The sequence below is a fragment of the Sardina pilchardus genome, chromosome 19, assembly GCF_963854185.1.
Source record: "Sardina pilchardus chromosome 19, fSarPil1.1, whole genome shotgun sequence".
Taxonomy (NCBI): Eukaryota; Metazoa; Chordata; class Actinopteri; order Clupeiformes; family Clupeidae; genus Sardina; species Sardina pilchardus.
The window spans coordinates 26,333,711-26,348,790 of NC_085012.1; the positions used below are offsets into that span (position 1 = coordinate 26,333,711).

At 46.9% G+C, this 15,080-nt stretch overlaps 1 protein-coding gene across 1 annotated transcript in view; it reads right to left on the reverse strand.

Moving 5' to 3' along the window:
• Positions 1 to 15,080, reverse strand: part of LOC134065810 (centrosome-associated protein CEP250-like) — a 138,748-nt gene that overhangs the window by 69,129 nt on the left and 54,539 nt on the right. The window contains exons 8-14 of the mRNA XM_062520898.1: positions 12,064 to 12,222; positions 11,177 to 11,260; positions 10,569 to 10,715; positions 7,564 to 7,731; positions 5,984 to 6,163; positions 661 to 744; positions 1 to 69 (exon numbers count right to left, since the gene is read on the reverse strand). The exon at positions 1 to 69 is cut by the window's left edge and continues 90 nt beyond it. Coding sequence (XP_062376882.1) covers positions 1 to 69; positions 661 to 744; positions 5,984 to 6,163; positions 7,564 to 7,731; positions 10,569 to 10,715; positions 11,177 to 11,260; positions 12,064 to 12,222 — 891 coding nt within the window. The remainder of the gene's footprint in view (positions 70 to 660; positions 745 to 5,983; positions 6,164 to 7,563; positions 7,732 to 10,568; positions 10,716 to 11,176; positions 11,261 to 12,063; positions 12,223 to 15,080) is intronic.

Genomic DNA, 15,080 nt, shown 5'->3' on the forward strand with positions numbered 1-15,080 from the left:
TGAGCACTGCTGGAGCTGGCCGGTCAGCTCGACCGCGTCCTCCTGGAGCCTCTGCACCGTCGCCTCATGCTGCGGGCGGCACAAGCGGCGAAACCGTGAGTGTCTCTGAGGCCACTCCATGGCCTCGTTTAACTTTCGCTTTTGGTTAAAAATGCGTTTGGAGCGATCTCTGTCCAAGTGGTACAGCCACGGACGTTGCCGACCACTTGTATTCAGAGTTTGTTACCGCCATCATTTCTACTATTGTCATTCTAACATTTCTACCGTTGTCATTTCTACTAAGCCTCTCCTTGTTGGGGATGCATGAGGACAAAAAAAAGATATGTTGAGAGCATCCCAAATCCCAAATGATCATTTGAGTGGTACACACGTCTTCATTTATATTCATTCCGTAAGGAGACGCTTTTATCCAAAGCAACGTAAAGAACAACACATACACATTTACATAAAAATGTGATTTTCATATTCATTCAGCACATTGGACCGACTAAACAGCATGTGCTTGGCACCGTAAAAACGTTCAAAACAACCTCTGTTTATTCTAGGAATTGCAAATTCAATACAAAAATACAATACATCTGAAACCAATCCATAAAGCCTGAAAGATGTCAAACAAGGTCTAAGGTATGAAAATAAGACGGTGTATTTGTGTGCTCCTACCTCTTTCTTACAGTCAGAGTGCTGCTTTTTACATTCCTGCAGCTCCTTCTGCAGAGCACCGAGTTTGTTGTCTTTGCGTTGGATCTGAAAGCAAACAAATGCAGCCCATGTGGATAAGGGATGTCAGCTGGCACACACACACACACACACACACACACACACACACACACACACACACACACACACACACACACACACACACACACACACACACACACACACACACACACACACACACACACACACACACAGAGAGACACACACATGCACACACACACTGACAGACACACAGGGAACGCAACAACGGGGGAAAAAAAACAAGTTGAATGACTCATCTCAACAAGAAGACAATCATTCATTCCAGGCTTAACACTTTTCCCGTCATATTCAACCTTTCAAATTAATTAAGGCCTGAAAACGAAAACACATTATTGAGTTACACCAGATAGGCTCAGCGTTGTGCCCAACAATAGAGGTGTGTGTGTGTGTGTGTGTGTGTGTGTGTGTGTGTGTGTGTGTGTGTGTGTGTGTGTGTGCGCGCGTGCTGCACGTGTTATTACGCCTGGTCTGAGGCGTCACTGTCCTTTTGTTTGTGTGTGTCTGTGTGTGTTTTTAAGGGCGCATTGTCTAATCAGCCTCTTTATATGCCGAGAGTTCATCTCCACTTTCAATAACATCCTCAATCTTCTGCTTTGCCGAACGCGAGTCAGTGTCTTTTAATGAGATATTAGCTTCAATCAGCGCGCGCGGAGGGGAGGGGAGGAGGTGAGGGGAGGAAGCGCTTGGAGAGATCTCAGCCAGACCCGCACCCTCGCCTCGCCTCACCCGCTCACCGCAAACATCTGCAAGCCTCCTATTTCCCTCTGTTTCCAAAACACAGAAAAATATATCTTTCCTCCCATCCCAACACCACCCACTCATCCACCCACCCACACACACACACACACACACACATACACCCTCCCAGTTCAGCATATTGAGTGCCTTATGGAAAGTGAAAGGTCGTTTGTAACTGTCCACAGGATTGATGGAGTTAAGATAGCTCCTTGACCTTCACCCCCAGTCCGAGAGGAACAGTCTCAGATGACGGAGCAGAAGGCGACTTGGCACCAGATTCCTCCTCCTCGGTGGCGCGGCCCGGTCCGTCCCATCCGTCGCCCCCCCCTCTCCGACGCTGACGAGATGACGGCGGGCCCTCGGCCGCCTCGCTGACGCGCGTCAGGATTTCATTATCGGCGTCGCCATGGCGCCTTTCATTAAAACGTCACGCGGCAAACCTACACCGCTCGTTTATATCTGCCACTCGCAATAAGTCCTGCGTTTCGGGCCCCCTTCTGTCGATCCGACTTTTTCTTTCTTTCTTTTTTTTTTTCCGAGCTATATTCAGGGAGAATAATTGCTTTTGTGGCCTGTACAAACATAATCGAGATCAATGCGTACAGCCCTTAAATGTTTTTGCATTGGTCATCTGTCAGTGCTTGAAGCCTTGGCCTCAGCAACAGTACACCCATGCCATGGGTGATGAAAGCCGAGGAGAGAGATGTAGAATTTGAGACGGATTCATCATTTGCATTATGCATAGCCAGCTTAAAAATAATAATAACAAATAGCGGAGGGGGCTGCGCAATCCACTTTAAGCGCCGAGCGTGTCTGATGCCGTAACTATGACTGAGTCTGACTGTGTAAGTGCGCAGCAAAAAGGCAATCAGCTAGGTTTAATCACAAACAAATTAAAGCAAACACGTTGGCTTGGTAAGCTCTTAAAATATAAACTAGGCATCTTTTGTTACAAAGAAGTCCTCTTAGATACTGGTATTATGCTGCCAGTGGCCGAGCGAAGAAAAAAAAAAAAAAAGGTTCCCAGGCTGCATCAAAAGGCTGTTAGGAGGAAGTGTATCATATCTGTGCTGCATAATTCCTTTGTGTTTGTACATTTCATGCATGCATAATATATTGTGTTCCCCTCTCGCTGAGCACATTTAACAGGCTCATTGTGGCGTCGTTTTACAGGGCCGACAGCGGCCGCGCTCGGATGCTCAGGCGCCTGACGCTAAGCGTGTCTGAAGGCCGGGGAAAAACAGACGGGGAGGAGAGGAGAGGAGAGGAGGAGAGAGGAGAGGAGGAGGAGGAGGAGGAGACGCGTGGAGGTGAGGGGCACGCGCCGCCCCCAAAAGAGAGGGAGAGCACGAGCGAGCGAGTAAGATGCGGCCTCCTCATGAAAGATTCAGAGGAAATCAGCTTTTACACTGCATTAGGAGCGGCCCCGCTCGCCGCGGCGCGGCGCGGGGGAAACAACACGGCTTTACGCCTTTTTACCGCCGGGATACACCGCGTTTACACGTCACCTCTCAGCGCCACCGCCGCTCAAATTAAATGTCACATTACATGTCATTAAGCGCTCCGCAAGGAGGAAGCTTAACCTTGCGCATGTGGCCACTGGCTTCAAAGAGACTACAGATACAGCCTGGACAGCGCGAGCTGCTCCTCCATCTGCTGGCTTTATAGCGCAGCGTCATATAATACCAGGTGCATTAACACAACTGTCCCTGTCTTGTGTATAATAGGCTGCACCAGACAAATAATGAATGGCATTAAAGCTGCACTTGTAGTCGTGTAGTTACAGCTCTACTGAGGGTGTGGAGGTACAGTAGGTACACATCTGCATATGTAAATAACCCCGACTTCCAAAAGGAGTCCATTGCACAAATTGATTATTGTGTGTAGAGAATGAAGGCCTAATTGAAATAAAACACAAGTTTGTGCTCTGTGGCAATTCTCCTCCACCCTGAAGTCACTACAGGCTGTGAGCTGTGCATGGTTTGTGGCAAGGTGTGTTGTTTTAAATGACAGACAACCCGCCTTTGTTGATTATTTGTTAAGGAGTCTGTGTCACGGTGGAGACAGGAGCAGTCCCAACACCCACCAACTGGGTCAATCACTCCCAAACTTTCCGACAGGAAAAGTACGCGGGGAAAAAGCGATGCGATTACGGACAGGAAAGACACCAAACAAACAAAATCAAGAGGCAGGTATTTTTAAATCAATCACTGCGAATCTGTCTCGGCGTATCTCCCCACCCGCTTTTCCACCCACATCAAAAAGCTGACAGTCACAATCCCAGTTGACGCACAGTCAAGCGATAAAGACACAGAAGAGAACGGGACTTGGTGGGGGGAGTGTGTGCGTGTGTGTGTGTGTATGTATGTGTGTGTGTGTGTGTGTGTGTGTGTATGGGGGGTTGATAGCAACAAACAAACAAAAAGTTTATTGAGGGGGGAAAAACATATTTTAAATATTCATGCCATGATGCAGAAAGAATTACCATGCCCTTTAAGTTATGTTAGGTTGCAATTCAATCAGTATTACAACTAAAATTGCCATCTCAAGCATTTGAGCTTGATTTAGCAACACTTTATAATTCATAGCCCATGCAAAAATATGGGAACATAGTATGTAAAACACCAATTATGTGTGACACCATTTTGAATTCATACCTGTGCTTTGGTTCAAACTCTACCCAAATAATAGCCTCATTGCCTAATAATAGCTGCAATAGATTGTTACTCCATTTTGCTAAATACTCTATATATTGCATCTGCTTATGAAAGCATGTTCATACAACAAGATGGCTGTCTTATTGTTAACTGTATAGGTATTCTGCTGTGAAGGCAATCGAGTATTAGAGAGGTCAAGTACTTGTGTGGAACATCTGGGGAACATCCTGCTGCCCATAATGGGGCCTCTGGTTCAAGCAACCTATCGAGCCGAGGATTCTGGGTAGTTTCAACGCAGCTATGAATGGAATCCATCCCGGCCCCCTCCGCTGCCTAGCCATGGCTGCAAGCCCCTGACATTGGCTCTGTCCACTCAGGCGGACTAACTTCACAGCCGCAAATTATCATCCCCATAACTCCCCCCGCGAAACAGACACACACACACACACACACACACACACACACACACACACACACACACACACACACCCTATGCTTTTGCTTCCCATATAATGGAGGCCGCGATGGCTGAAACAAAACACGGCCCTTTGTTGCCTTTGTCTTCTTCCTCATGTAGCGCGGCGCGGAACAAAAGCCCTCTGGGCCGGAGCCAGAATCGCCAGCCCTCTGGCCAACACCGCCTTCACGCCCAGGGAGGAATGCTCGGCCAAATCGATTTAAACAAATATGTATATTTTTAAACCTCCCTCTTAGTTCCAAATGAAAACGATTGCCTGGTCGAGAGCTGGTGGTGAGGCAATAAATGTCTGGAGACTTTGCATGACTCTAAACAGGCGGCATGGAAGAAGTTATTTCAAACAGGGCGCTGGAGCTATTTATTCAGCTGTGCTAACGCAGAGACGTCTCAGAAACAAAAAGCTATTATTGTTCTTCAACTCTGGTCCCCCCCCCCCCCCCACCCCACACCCCACCCTCCTTTTTTGTTCTTTTTTTCCACAGGAAATGGACAGTGGCAAAGTTACAGTAGTTCAACATATGAGATCAGAGAGAGAAGTTTTCACAGTAAACTAAAGCCAGATGTGGGGCAGAAACAGGACCCGAGTCGAAATTAATGGCTGTGTTGTTTGCTTAGCAAATCTGCAGATAAAAGTCGAGGAGATTAATTGAAACCCATCACAAGCAGTTATGTTTAGTTATGTTTTTTTTTTTCCGTTCGATGGCAGGGGGTTAAACAGATAGTTATTTGCGCAGCGGCAGAATTAAATGTATATCACCAAACATTCTCCCTTCTGTACAGGAAAGATTAGGTTAGACCTAGATCTTAAGCTTCACACTTTTTGCCCCCCCCCCCCACACACCGCCCCCCCACCCCCATCCTTTACCCAGCTTCATCTGAAATTCATTTAAAGTTAAAATAAGGAGACAGCTTTGCTCTGTAGAGAAAACACTTAAAATACCTCCTCCTTTGCCAGTTTGGATTTGACAGCGTCGAGCTGTTTTCTCTCTACACAGTGTTAGTCCTCTGTGATTATGAAACTCTACTGTAACGCTGGCGTTTTAGAGGATGCCAACACTAATAAGAGCTGTCTCCGTGTGCTGATATTTAGATAAGACACTGTGAAATTAGTGTAATAGACTCCATACTCCTCTAAACAACACGTCTTGGGAATTCACCATCACAAGGGAGGAGAAAGTTCAGAAACACACACACACACACACACACACACACACACACACACACACACACACACACACACACACACACACACACACACACACACACAAACACACAATTTTATTTTTTTTCATCAGGAGGAAAAGAAAGGAAGAGAGGGAAGAAAGAAAGAAAAAAATCCAACTCCCTTTACCTTATTGCCAGCTGCTTTCCTTGTGTCTTTTAAAGTTTCGCCTGCCCTACTTAGAGCCTCCTGCTGCTTGAGAATTTGATCTTGCAGCTGTTGAGATTGTTCGGTCTTTTCCTGTAATTTGGACGTCAGTGTGCCAACTTCTAAACCCAGGCTATTAACTTTCTCCTCGCTGGCCTGCAACTGAGCACAGTGGGGAGAGAGGAGGGAGGACAGAGTTAAACACACTTCCCAATCAACACGGCCATCGTCTCTGGCTCCCACAGCCGTCTGTAGCGGGGTCAAAACGCTGGACTTAATGGAGTTCATCAGGAGAAACGAGACAGATCCATCGCTTCATTGACTGGAAGCTGCTTCAGCAAACATCGTTTGCTAATCTTACACACGAGACTTGCTGGGAGAGATACAAAATGTTAGCTTAACATTGACATTTTAATATTTCATGCATTAGGTACATGTTTACATCAACACGTGTGACCAGGGAAAAGGCAGGTAAATAAGCATGCGTGTTTAGGGGCTGTGGTTAACACCACTCTACGAGGGAGACACACGAATTGCGCGCGCGGGCGTATTGATTAGCCAACCGTTCAGGGCCAATCACTGTGACTATTCAGTAGCCCTTCAAGTACACGTCTGTTGAGATGGACATTAATATTTTATGCCCATTACTACGGCCGCCAGATTTCCCAACCACAGTGGTTTCTCTTTCACAGGCATGCTACTGGATCACAGTTTCCTCGCATGGCAAGGACTGGGGAATGACTTTGGGCAATAAAAGATATATTCTGATACGCGGTTAGAAATGTACAACAGAGAGGTCATAGAGCAGCAAGCAATCAGAGTGGGTGAAAATGAAGTGACTTTTGTTTTGTTTTTCATTTCAAGGGCAAGGTGATTGGTCATTGCAAATGAGCTCCTTCCTCATCCCCTGGTGTAAGAAATGTCCAGAAGTGCTTAAAGGAAAAATCCAAAGCCAATTATATTTATCATTAGTATGCTTCCTTAATGTTCTCATTTATTATTCAACGGGAGAGAGGAAAAGAGAGTGGAAAAGAGAGGGGGGAAAAAAATACAATTTTACATTTCTGGCCAAACGATATTCAAATGAGCCAAAGTCCTTCATTTAGACCGCTCACAAACCCCTGTAGAATCCCCGGTGGATCTAAAAATGGCCCTATCACATTACTGAGCACTGGGCGTGATGACAAAACTGTGTCGCAAGATGAAAACTAGCCGCAATCCCGGCCCTGCTAGTGAACAGTGCCATTACAGCGGCGGTTAGAGGTTTGGGGCCATTTCATAGAGTGGACACAGTTATACAGTACGTGCAAGGCTCATGCAAGTATTATAGAGACCTACACAGTCTACACAGGCAATGCACTCCCAATGCACTCCCAATGCACTCCCAATGCACTCCCAATGCACTCCCAACGCACTCCCATCAGAAACGCATGACGTGACCTCTGATCAAATGTGGGCAATGCATTTGTTATGCATCACACCCTCCTTGTGTGGCTCACTGTGTGTGCATGTGCAGTGCGTAGCTTGCGTAGTCTATGAAACAGTGGGGGGGGGGCTGGCACCTGATTCTGGAGGGAGTCCAGGTTCCCCCTCAAGACTTGGTTCTCCTGGGACAGCTGGGCGACCAGGTGCTCCTTCAAGGCCAGGCCCCTCCTGGTGTGCTCCCGTGAGGACTGCACAGAGGTCAGCTCCAGCTGTAGGTGGCTCAGGCGCTCCTCGCGATCACTCGCCTACACAGGGAGAGAACCGGGTGGGGGGGGGGGGGGGGGGGGGGGTTAGATGGGGTTAAGCCGGGTGAATGGGTCTAACATGGACACTGCTATTGCTAATCCAACAACAAATGAACAGTATCACAACCAAGTGTGCGTTTCCAGAAAACCTAACTGTATAACAACTCTTGCTTTAACTATATAATTGAACAGTCCCTCTAACGGTCTCTTTCTCCAGTTACCATGGCTGTTGCACAATGATGCTTTCTGCATACGCACCTGGGCCACAGTTAAACTCTTACGTAAAACATCTTCCAAGCTCAAGTTTGTTCAACTTAGAAAGTACAGAAGAACAACTACAAGTTGTGCATTTCAAACAAGACCTGGGCCCAGCATAAAGCTCTTATGTAAAGATCTTCCAACTTCAAGTTTATTGTACTTAGAAAGTGCAAAAGAACAACTAGAAGTTGTTGTGTACTTCAAAGGTGTTCAGCTCTGGTGGCTAATTGATGGCAGTGTGTCAAATGATGTTTGTGTAATTGATGTTGTTCGCCGCTGATGAGAACAACACTCACATGTCAAAAATAATGAACACAGCAAGGAGAAGGCGTCTGACAGTTTCACTAAATCAGTGTTGATACACACTACATAAACAAAGGTGTCAGAGATCTGATGCAAGTCTGATTAAAATCAAATGAAAGACAAGAGGATAATCAGAAAGAAAAAGAAAAAAGACAAAAATAACAGAGGATATGAAAAAAGAAAGCGTGCTCAAAATTGGAAGATATGAGCAACGTCACCACCAGCAAACCTGCTGGCTTCCACACAGGTAGAACTCATCAATGTTTCAAAAAGCGGTGAAAAGCATGCGTCCGCTGTGGGAATCATCAGGATTTGAGCAAAGAGAGAGAGAGAGAGAAAAAAAAAGATGGACTGAAACAGATCAATGAAGCAAGCGAACGCAGCCGAAGCAAACTCCTCTGATAGCGCACGCATCCAAACATGTCTGCCAACACATCTCCAATGGATTAGTCCTCGGCCTGGACTCCTCCTTTCATGTAGAAACACTGAGGGTGAGGCTCCGGCGATGACAACTGCGTCTGTGCTGAATGCCAGATTACAGCGGCAGCACACACAACTCAGCGTGGCTCTCCTGGCCATTAAAGACATGCTTATTGAGGGAGGAGGGGGAAAAAAACGCGCTTTTGCTCAAACATGGTGGAGGATTTGTCAGAGGCCTCATAACACAGGACAGGTCTGCTTCAAGCTGGGAGACATCAGAGCTCACACCATCACAGCATACACACACACACAAACACACACACACACACACACACACACACACACTCAGTTAGGACCAAAGGATAAGGCTAAACATGTGCTGTCTCCTCAAGCTTAATGATGCCTTCTGAAGTGATGTCAATCACCCTGGATACCACACAGCCATGTTGAGGTCCACAGCGGATTTGTCCACTCTTAATAACTCAGGAAAGTGAATGTCAAACAGGCATGACAGCTGTCACACCTGGGTGCCAAAAATATGTCTAATAAGGATTATTAAATTATTATTTTTATAACTTATCATACTTAACTAACTGCATGAAGATAGCATTGGTATAGCGCTATGATTCTAAAACACTGACAACAAACTGTGGTGTCTCATGTGGTTGATGACATATAGGAGTGAATGAGTGACTGAGCTGTGATTTAAAGTGCTACCACAGCTATAAGATTATCACTTTGGGTGAGCACATGATCTTACTCATCTCTGAGAAAACACACCACCACACAAACCATGCTGCCAATCATTATGTGCAGTACATCACACAACAACATCCTCAGTGAGGGCCGGGTCTGGCATTTGAATTCTGATTGGTTAAAGGGTCTGACAGTGAGTGCTGATTGGTTGTAGACTGTGGTAGTGAGTAGGGTGGGAGCAGAGTGACACTCTGGTGAGGTCAGGAGAGGGTTAACCGACCATCAAACAAACACACACACACACACACACACACACACACATACACACACACGCACGCACACACACTTTGCCCTGTCTGGTGACACAAGAGGCAAATGCCGACCCTCTGACCAACTAGAGACACAGATACAGATACAAACACACAGACACATGACATGTGTTGAGTTTCTGAAGCAACCAAATTAGTAAAACATACATGCATGTAGATGCACACACACACACTCACACACACACACACACACACACACACACACACACACTTAAATAGCAGTACACCACAACAGCTGGCAAGTCTACCACAGGACCTGTGGGAGGCAGTCATTATGTCCAGACACTGATAAGAGGGTGCTCTGCTTCACAGACACACGCACGCACACACACACACGCACACACACACACACACACACACACACACACACACACAGACATAACAAACATAAATACTCAGACACAAAGACACACACACACACACACACACATCCAAAACCACACACACACTCAACCACATCACACGGCACTCTGAACTTGTGAACTCTGCCTCCCCCAGCCACTGTGTCGTTTGTCTGGCCTTAACACTGCCTCCTAATCTAATACGGCCCAATTAGGGCCCCTCTCCTCTCCTCTCCTGTCCTCTCCCAAACAAAGCGTTTTCCCAGGGTGGCAGAGCCCACTGCCCGCCGCATCAGAGGCAGGAGAGCGGAGGGGGCATGAGGGACGCGCGGTGACGCGGGCACATCGCACCGACAGATCAAACATCAACTTCTTGGCTTTAATCCACTATGACAAAATAAATAAAAAACAATATTTAAAAAATCTCTTCACGTTCCTCGAGCCATCCAGTGTAGGCACTCAAAGCAGCGCCTACTACAGTCTACAGTACCTCACGAGCAGCCTCCTTCTGGGCCACGCCCGTGCGCTCCAGCTCTCTCTCTAGCGCCCCCACCAGGCCCCCCTGGCGGTGCAGCTCCCGCTGGGCTGCTGCGTGGCGGCTCTGGGCCTCCTCCAGGTGCCGCTCCAGGCCCAGGATCTGACAGGTGGAGTAAGGGGAATAAGGGCAGCGGGTGAGCACCTGGGACCAAAACGCTGCTCGCTGATCAGCTCCTACCTTGGCACTTATGCCAAGACAGCATGTAGATATTGGAGGGCTTGCTAACCTGAGAAGAAAGTTACCACTAATATCACAAATATCACAAAGTCATCAGTTCTACATGATCTACTGTAGGTATGACATAAACACTGCAAAACACAATAAGAAAGTCAAATAAGGGAAAGTCAAATAAATAACTCCGTTATCAGTCTTTCCATCTTTAGGGCTTGCTGTACCATAAATACATGCAGTACTGTATGTGCATCTGTGTGAGGGAAACCAGCAGGGAGAGCACATCCATGTCGTCTCTGCCCTTTCAATGACTGCGCTAATTGTGCATGTGTCCAAACACTATTAGCTGTGTTAGTGTGTGTGTGTGTGTGTGTTGGGGGTGAACCTGCCTTCTCCAACGCACGCTCTAGAACCTCCTCCTTGTCTGACAGCTGCAGCTGGAGCTTGTGGAGTGTGTTCTCCGCGTTCCTGATCTGTGTATGGGGGAGACGGAGAGACAGACAGAGAGACAGAGAGAGAGAGAGAGAGAGAGAGAGAGAGAGAGAGAGAGAGAGAGAGAGAGAGAGAGAGATCAGGACTGCTGAGAGAACTCAGGGGTTTCATACGCTTCCTTAAAGACAGGATGGGAGAAGAGAAGAGGAGTAAGGAGGGAAAAGAGATGGAGGGGGGCAGACGGGGTTAGAAAGGCTAGAAAGGGAGATAGAGAGAGACAGAGAGAGAGAAGGGGGTGACGTTGATAAGAAAGAATAAGAACAGAGAAACAGAGACAGGGGGGAATAAAAGAAAAGGAAAAAGAAAGATGAAAAGGGAAAAGATAAAAAAAAGCACAGAATAAAGAATAAACTTGAAGAGAAAGGCCATTTGAAATTGAGAAAAAGATTCGTAGAAAGAGAGGTCTATATGTACATTTGTATTTCTAATAATACAAGAATAACATTTATTGTAGAAAATTAATTAAAAGTGAGAAAAAAGACAGTGAGAGAAATGTCGCATGTGTGCAAATGTGTATGTAAGGGAGTGTGACAGAGAAAAAGTGTGTGTGTGTGTGTGTGTGTGTGTGTGTGAGAGAGAGAGAGAGAGAATGACTGTGTGTGTGTGTGTGTGTGTGTGACACAGAGAGAGAGAAAGAGAAGAGAGAGAGACAAAGCTTGTGTGTCACAGTGAGCCACAGAGCCAGAGCCAGAGCCAGTGAGTGTGTGTGTGGGTGTGTGAGTGTGAGTGAGTGTGTGAGTGTGTGTGTGTGTGTGTGTGTGTGTGTGTGTGTGTGTGTGCAGACCTCTGTGGTGAGGGCGTCCTGCTGGCTCTGTGTGGTCAGGGTCTGGGCCTCCAGCCGGGCCTGCAGCCGCCCGCTCTCCTCCACACTGGCCTGCTGCTGCCCCTGCAGCTGCGCCACAGCTTCTGACCGCCTCTGCAGCGCCCGCTCCAGCCTGCCCACCTACCACACACACACACACACACACACACACACACACACGACACAGCAGGCACACAGAGACATTCAGCAGGAGACTACAACAGTAGGAGTGGAGTGGAGTGGAGTGTCTCAGTAGGAGACCACTGTATGTTCAGAACAGACATCTATTGCATATAGTGAGTTAGAACATATATAGCATCGTATCACTTCCTATCAACAGCATCCTCATATGATATCATTTCATTATAACATGAACTGCCCCTAGAGTACATCATGTCAAATGCTAGCATGCTAGCATGGCTGAAAAAGTTACAGAACTGAATTTAAATGAAAGAAGTCAGCCACAGCCAGAGTACAAACTCAGGTGGAAATCATCCATTCAAACATCTTGCTCTGGTCAATCAACACATTTCTTTCCTGAGCCGACACCAGCCAATCATCACTCTTATTTTACCGGCATTACCAACAAACAACCAATCAACACCTCACGGAACATGCTGACCGACTCCCTCTGATCAAAAGTCTCACGTCTGCCTGTCCTCACCTGCCTGGTCATTCTCTGGCCAACTCCAACTGATGACCACTGGTCAAAGTCATTATGTTTAAACTTTAAAGATATGTTGAAAAATCCCTGAAATACACAGCCATCATCTTAAAGCTTGATAAAACTAGATGAAGAACATCTCATTGTCAGTCTCAACCGACCTCACCGGTGGAGACTTTTCAAAATACAATATCAGATCGTTACAATTTCAAATGACGACTTAAATCCAAAATATTCTCACTACACCGAGATTTTGCCGTATCTGCTGGAGGGACACAGGAGGCTAATTATTTTGCCAATCAACCTTAGCGTGGAGCTTTTCCCTTCCTTGTTCCCCGTGCTCAGTCATCTGCGCGCTCTCCATCACCATCTGGAGCAGTGGGCTCAAATCCGCCGGCTAGAGAAAAGCTCTTCCTCCATTCAGGTTTTAAATCCAGAGGAAGGACAATGTGCAAGTAAGACTCTCTCCTAGGAATGTTCGACCAAGGCTGAGTGTGCCCCTAAAATATGAAATATTTTTCTTTCAAAAAGTTAAAGTGGGCACATTCATAGAAGTTCATAAAGTTTGAAGTGTTGGAGAGCTAGTAAGGTGATATCCAGATTTCAATAAAGGAGAGATTATAATTGACTTTAGCAGATGTTTTCCACTTAGTGTGCGAACTCGAGTCGACCTCCACAGTCACTATTCAATCCGGCCTCTAATTTGGGCTCAAATGTAGCGTTTATTAATTTACTTCTAATTCATTAGAGGAAAGAAGCGTAGCGTGTATAGGACATGGAACAAAGGCGCAGCACCAAGAATATTCCCCACAGTGAAGCCATGAAGAGCTTTAGCCTTCAAGATAATTAAGCCATTAAAGCGTTTTACAGCGTTCTGCTTTACTTGGCCATTGTGTGCCACAGAAGGCAAGTGCCGAGCCACAATGACCGCCATAATGCCTTGAGCTGTTAGAATGGGCCGTAATGCAACTGCCCCTTGAGAGGTCGCCAAGGTCAAAATTGTATTTAAAATAATGCATGTGTGTGTGTACTGTGTGTGTCTGTGCATGCATGTGTATCTGTGTGTGGTCGTGTGTGTGTGTGTGTGTGTGTGTGTGTGTGTGTGTGTGTGTGTGTGTGTGTGTGTGTGGCTGTGTGTGTGTGTATCTTCAGGGATGATCCATGAGCAAAGCTATTCCAACATCAGGAGGTCAAGCCAGTCATATCTCAAACAAAACACAAAGTCTGCCAAAATGAGTGAATCAGAACACAACTGACCTATAACCTAAGGCTCAAAGTTTGTGTTGGCATGTTTGTATATGTGTGTGTGTGTGTGTGTGTGTGTGTGTGTGTGTGTGTGTGTGTGTGTGTGTGTGTGTGTGTGTGTGTGTACAGTATGTCTAAGTTGAAAGTAATTGATTTACGCAGGTCTCACAATTCATGAATCTACTTTCTGATTGGCTGCCATGCGATGGCGGTTGGGGTTGAAGGTGCCTGTGTGTGTCTGTTGAGGGGATTTGGGATAGCAATGAGGAGTTGAGCAGCAGCGGCGCAAATGGCTCCACTCAACACAGTGCTATCACCTCCGCTGGCTCACGTCTCCCAGGCGAAAAGCTGTGGAAGTGGGGGTGAGAAGAGAGCTGCTGTCAATAAACAGGCCTCAATCCTTTGGCCAAAGAACCGATCACTTCCATTCTGATGATCCATTAGTCTCTGGTGTGGACCAGAATAAAAGGGGATTATTGGGGCCGAGCACAGTCTATAAATGACAGTCCTAATGCCTTCCCGGAACCACAGCCAATGGAGTTAGAGGAAAGGGGGGTGGGGGGGGGAGCCCTTTAAAGCCCCCCAGCACAAACACAAGGTATCACTTTAAAATAGAGCGTAATCTAAAGTGACACTGGAACCAGTGCTCTACTTATTAGGAGGCCGGCTTGCCTCCCGACCTGCGCTGAGCCGGACATACAATCCCAATCAATTTCTATGCAACGGTGTCTCTTACCGCAAAAAGGGCCATGAAATGATCCCACCGTGCATTTTTAGCCGGGGTGGAGGCTGCGCGGAGAGTGGCGGGTGGGTTGCAGTTGTCGTTAAAAAAAAGTGGCGACTGGACTGAAATGTCCCAGGAATCATTGCAGATTAAATTGGACATTGTATGCTAATGTTGTAATGGAGCGGGAGCACTCGTGTGGCTGCTGTTCTCTGCAGCGGGGGCCCCAGAGGGAGGATGAGGCCTGGGGTTTAGAGCTGCTTCCCCCGCACAGGGCACCAGGCCCTGGCTCCCCCCCACATCATTATCCCCAGGCTACGCTGATCTAATACTGCCGCCAGATATGGACATGACCAGCAGGAGGGG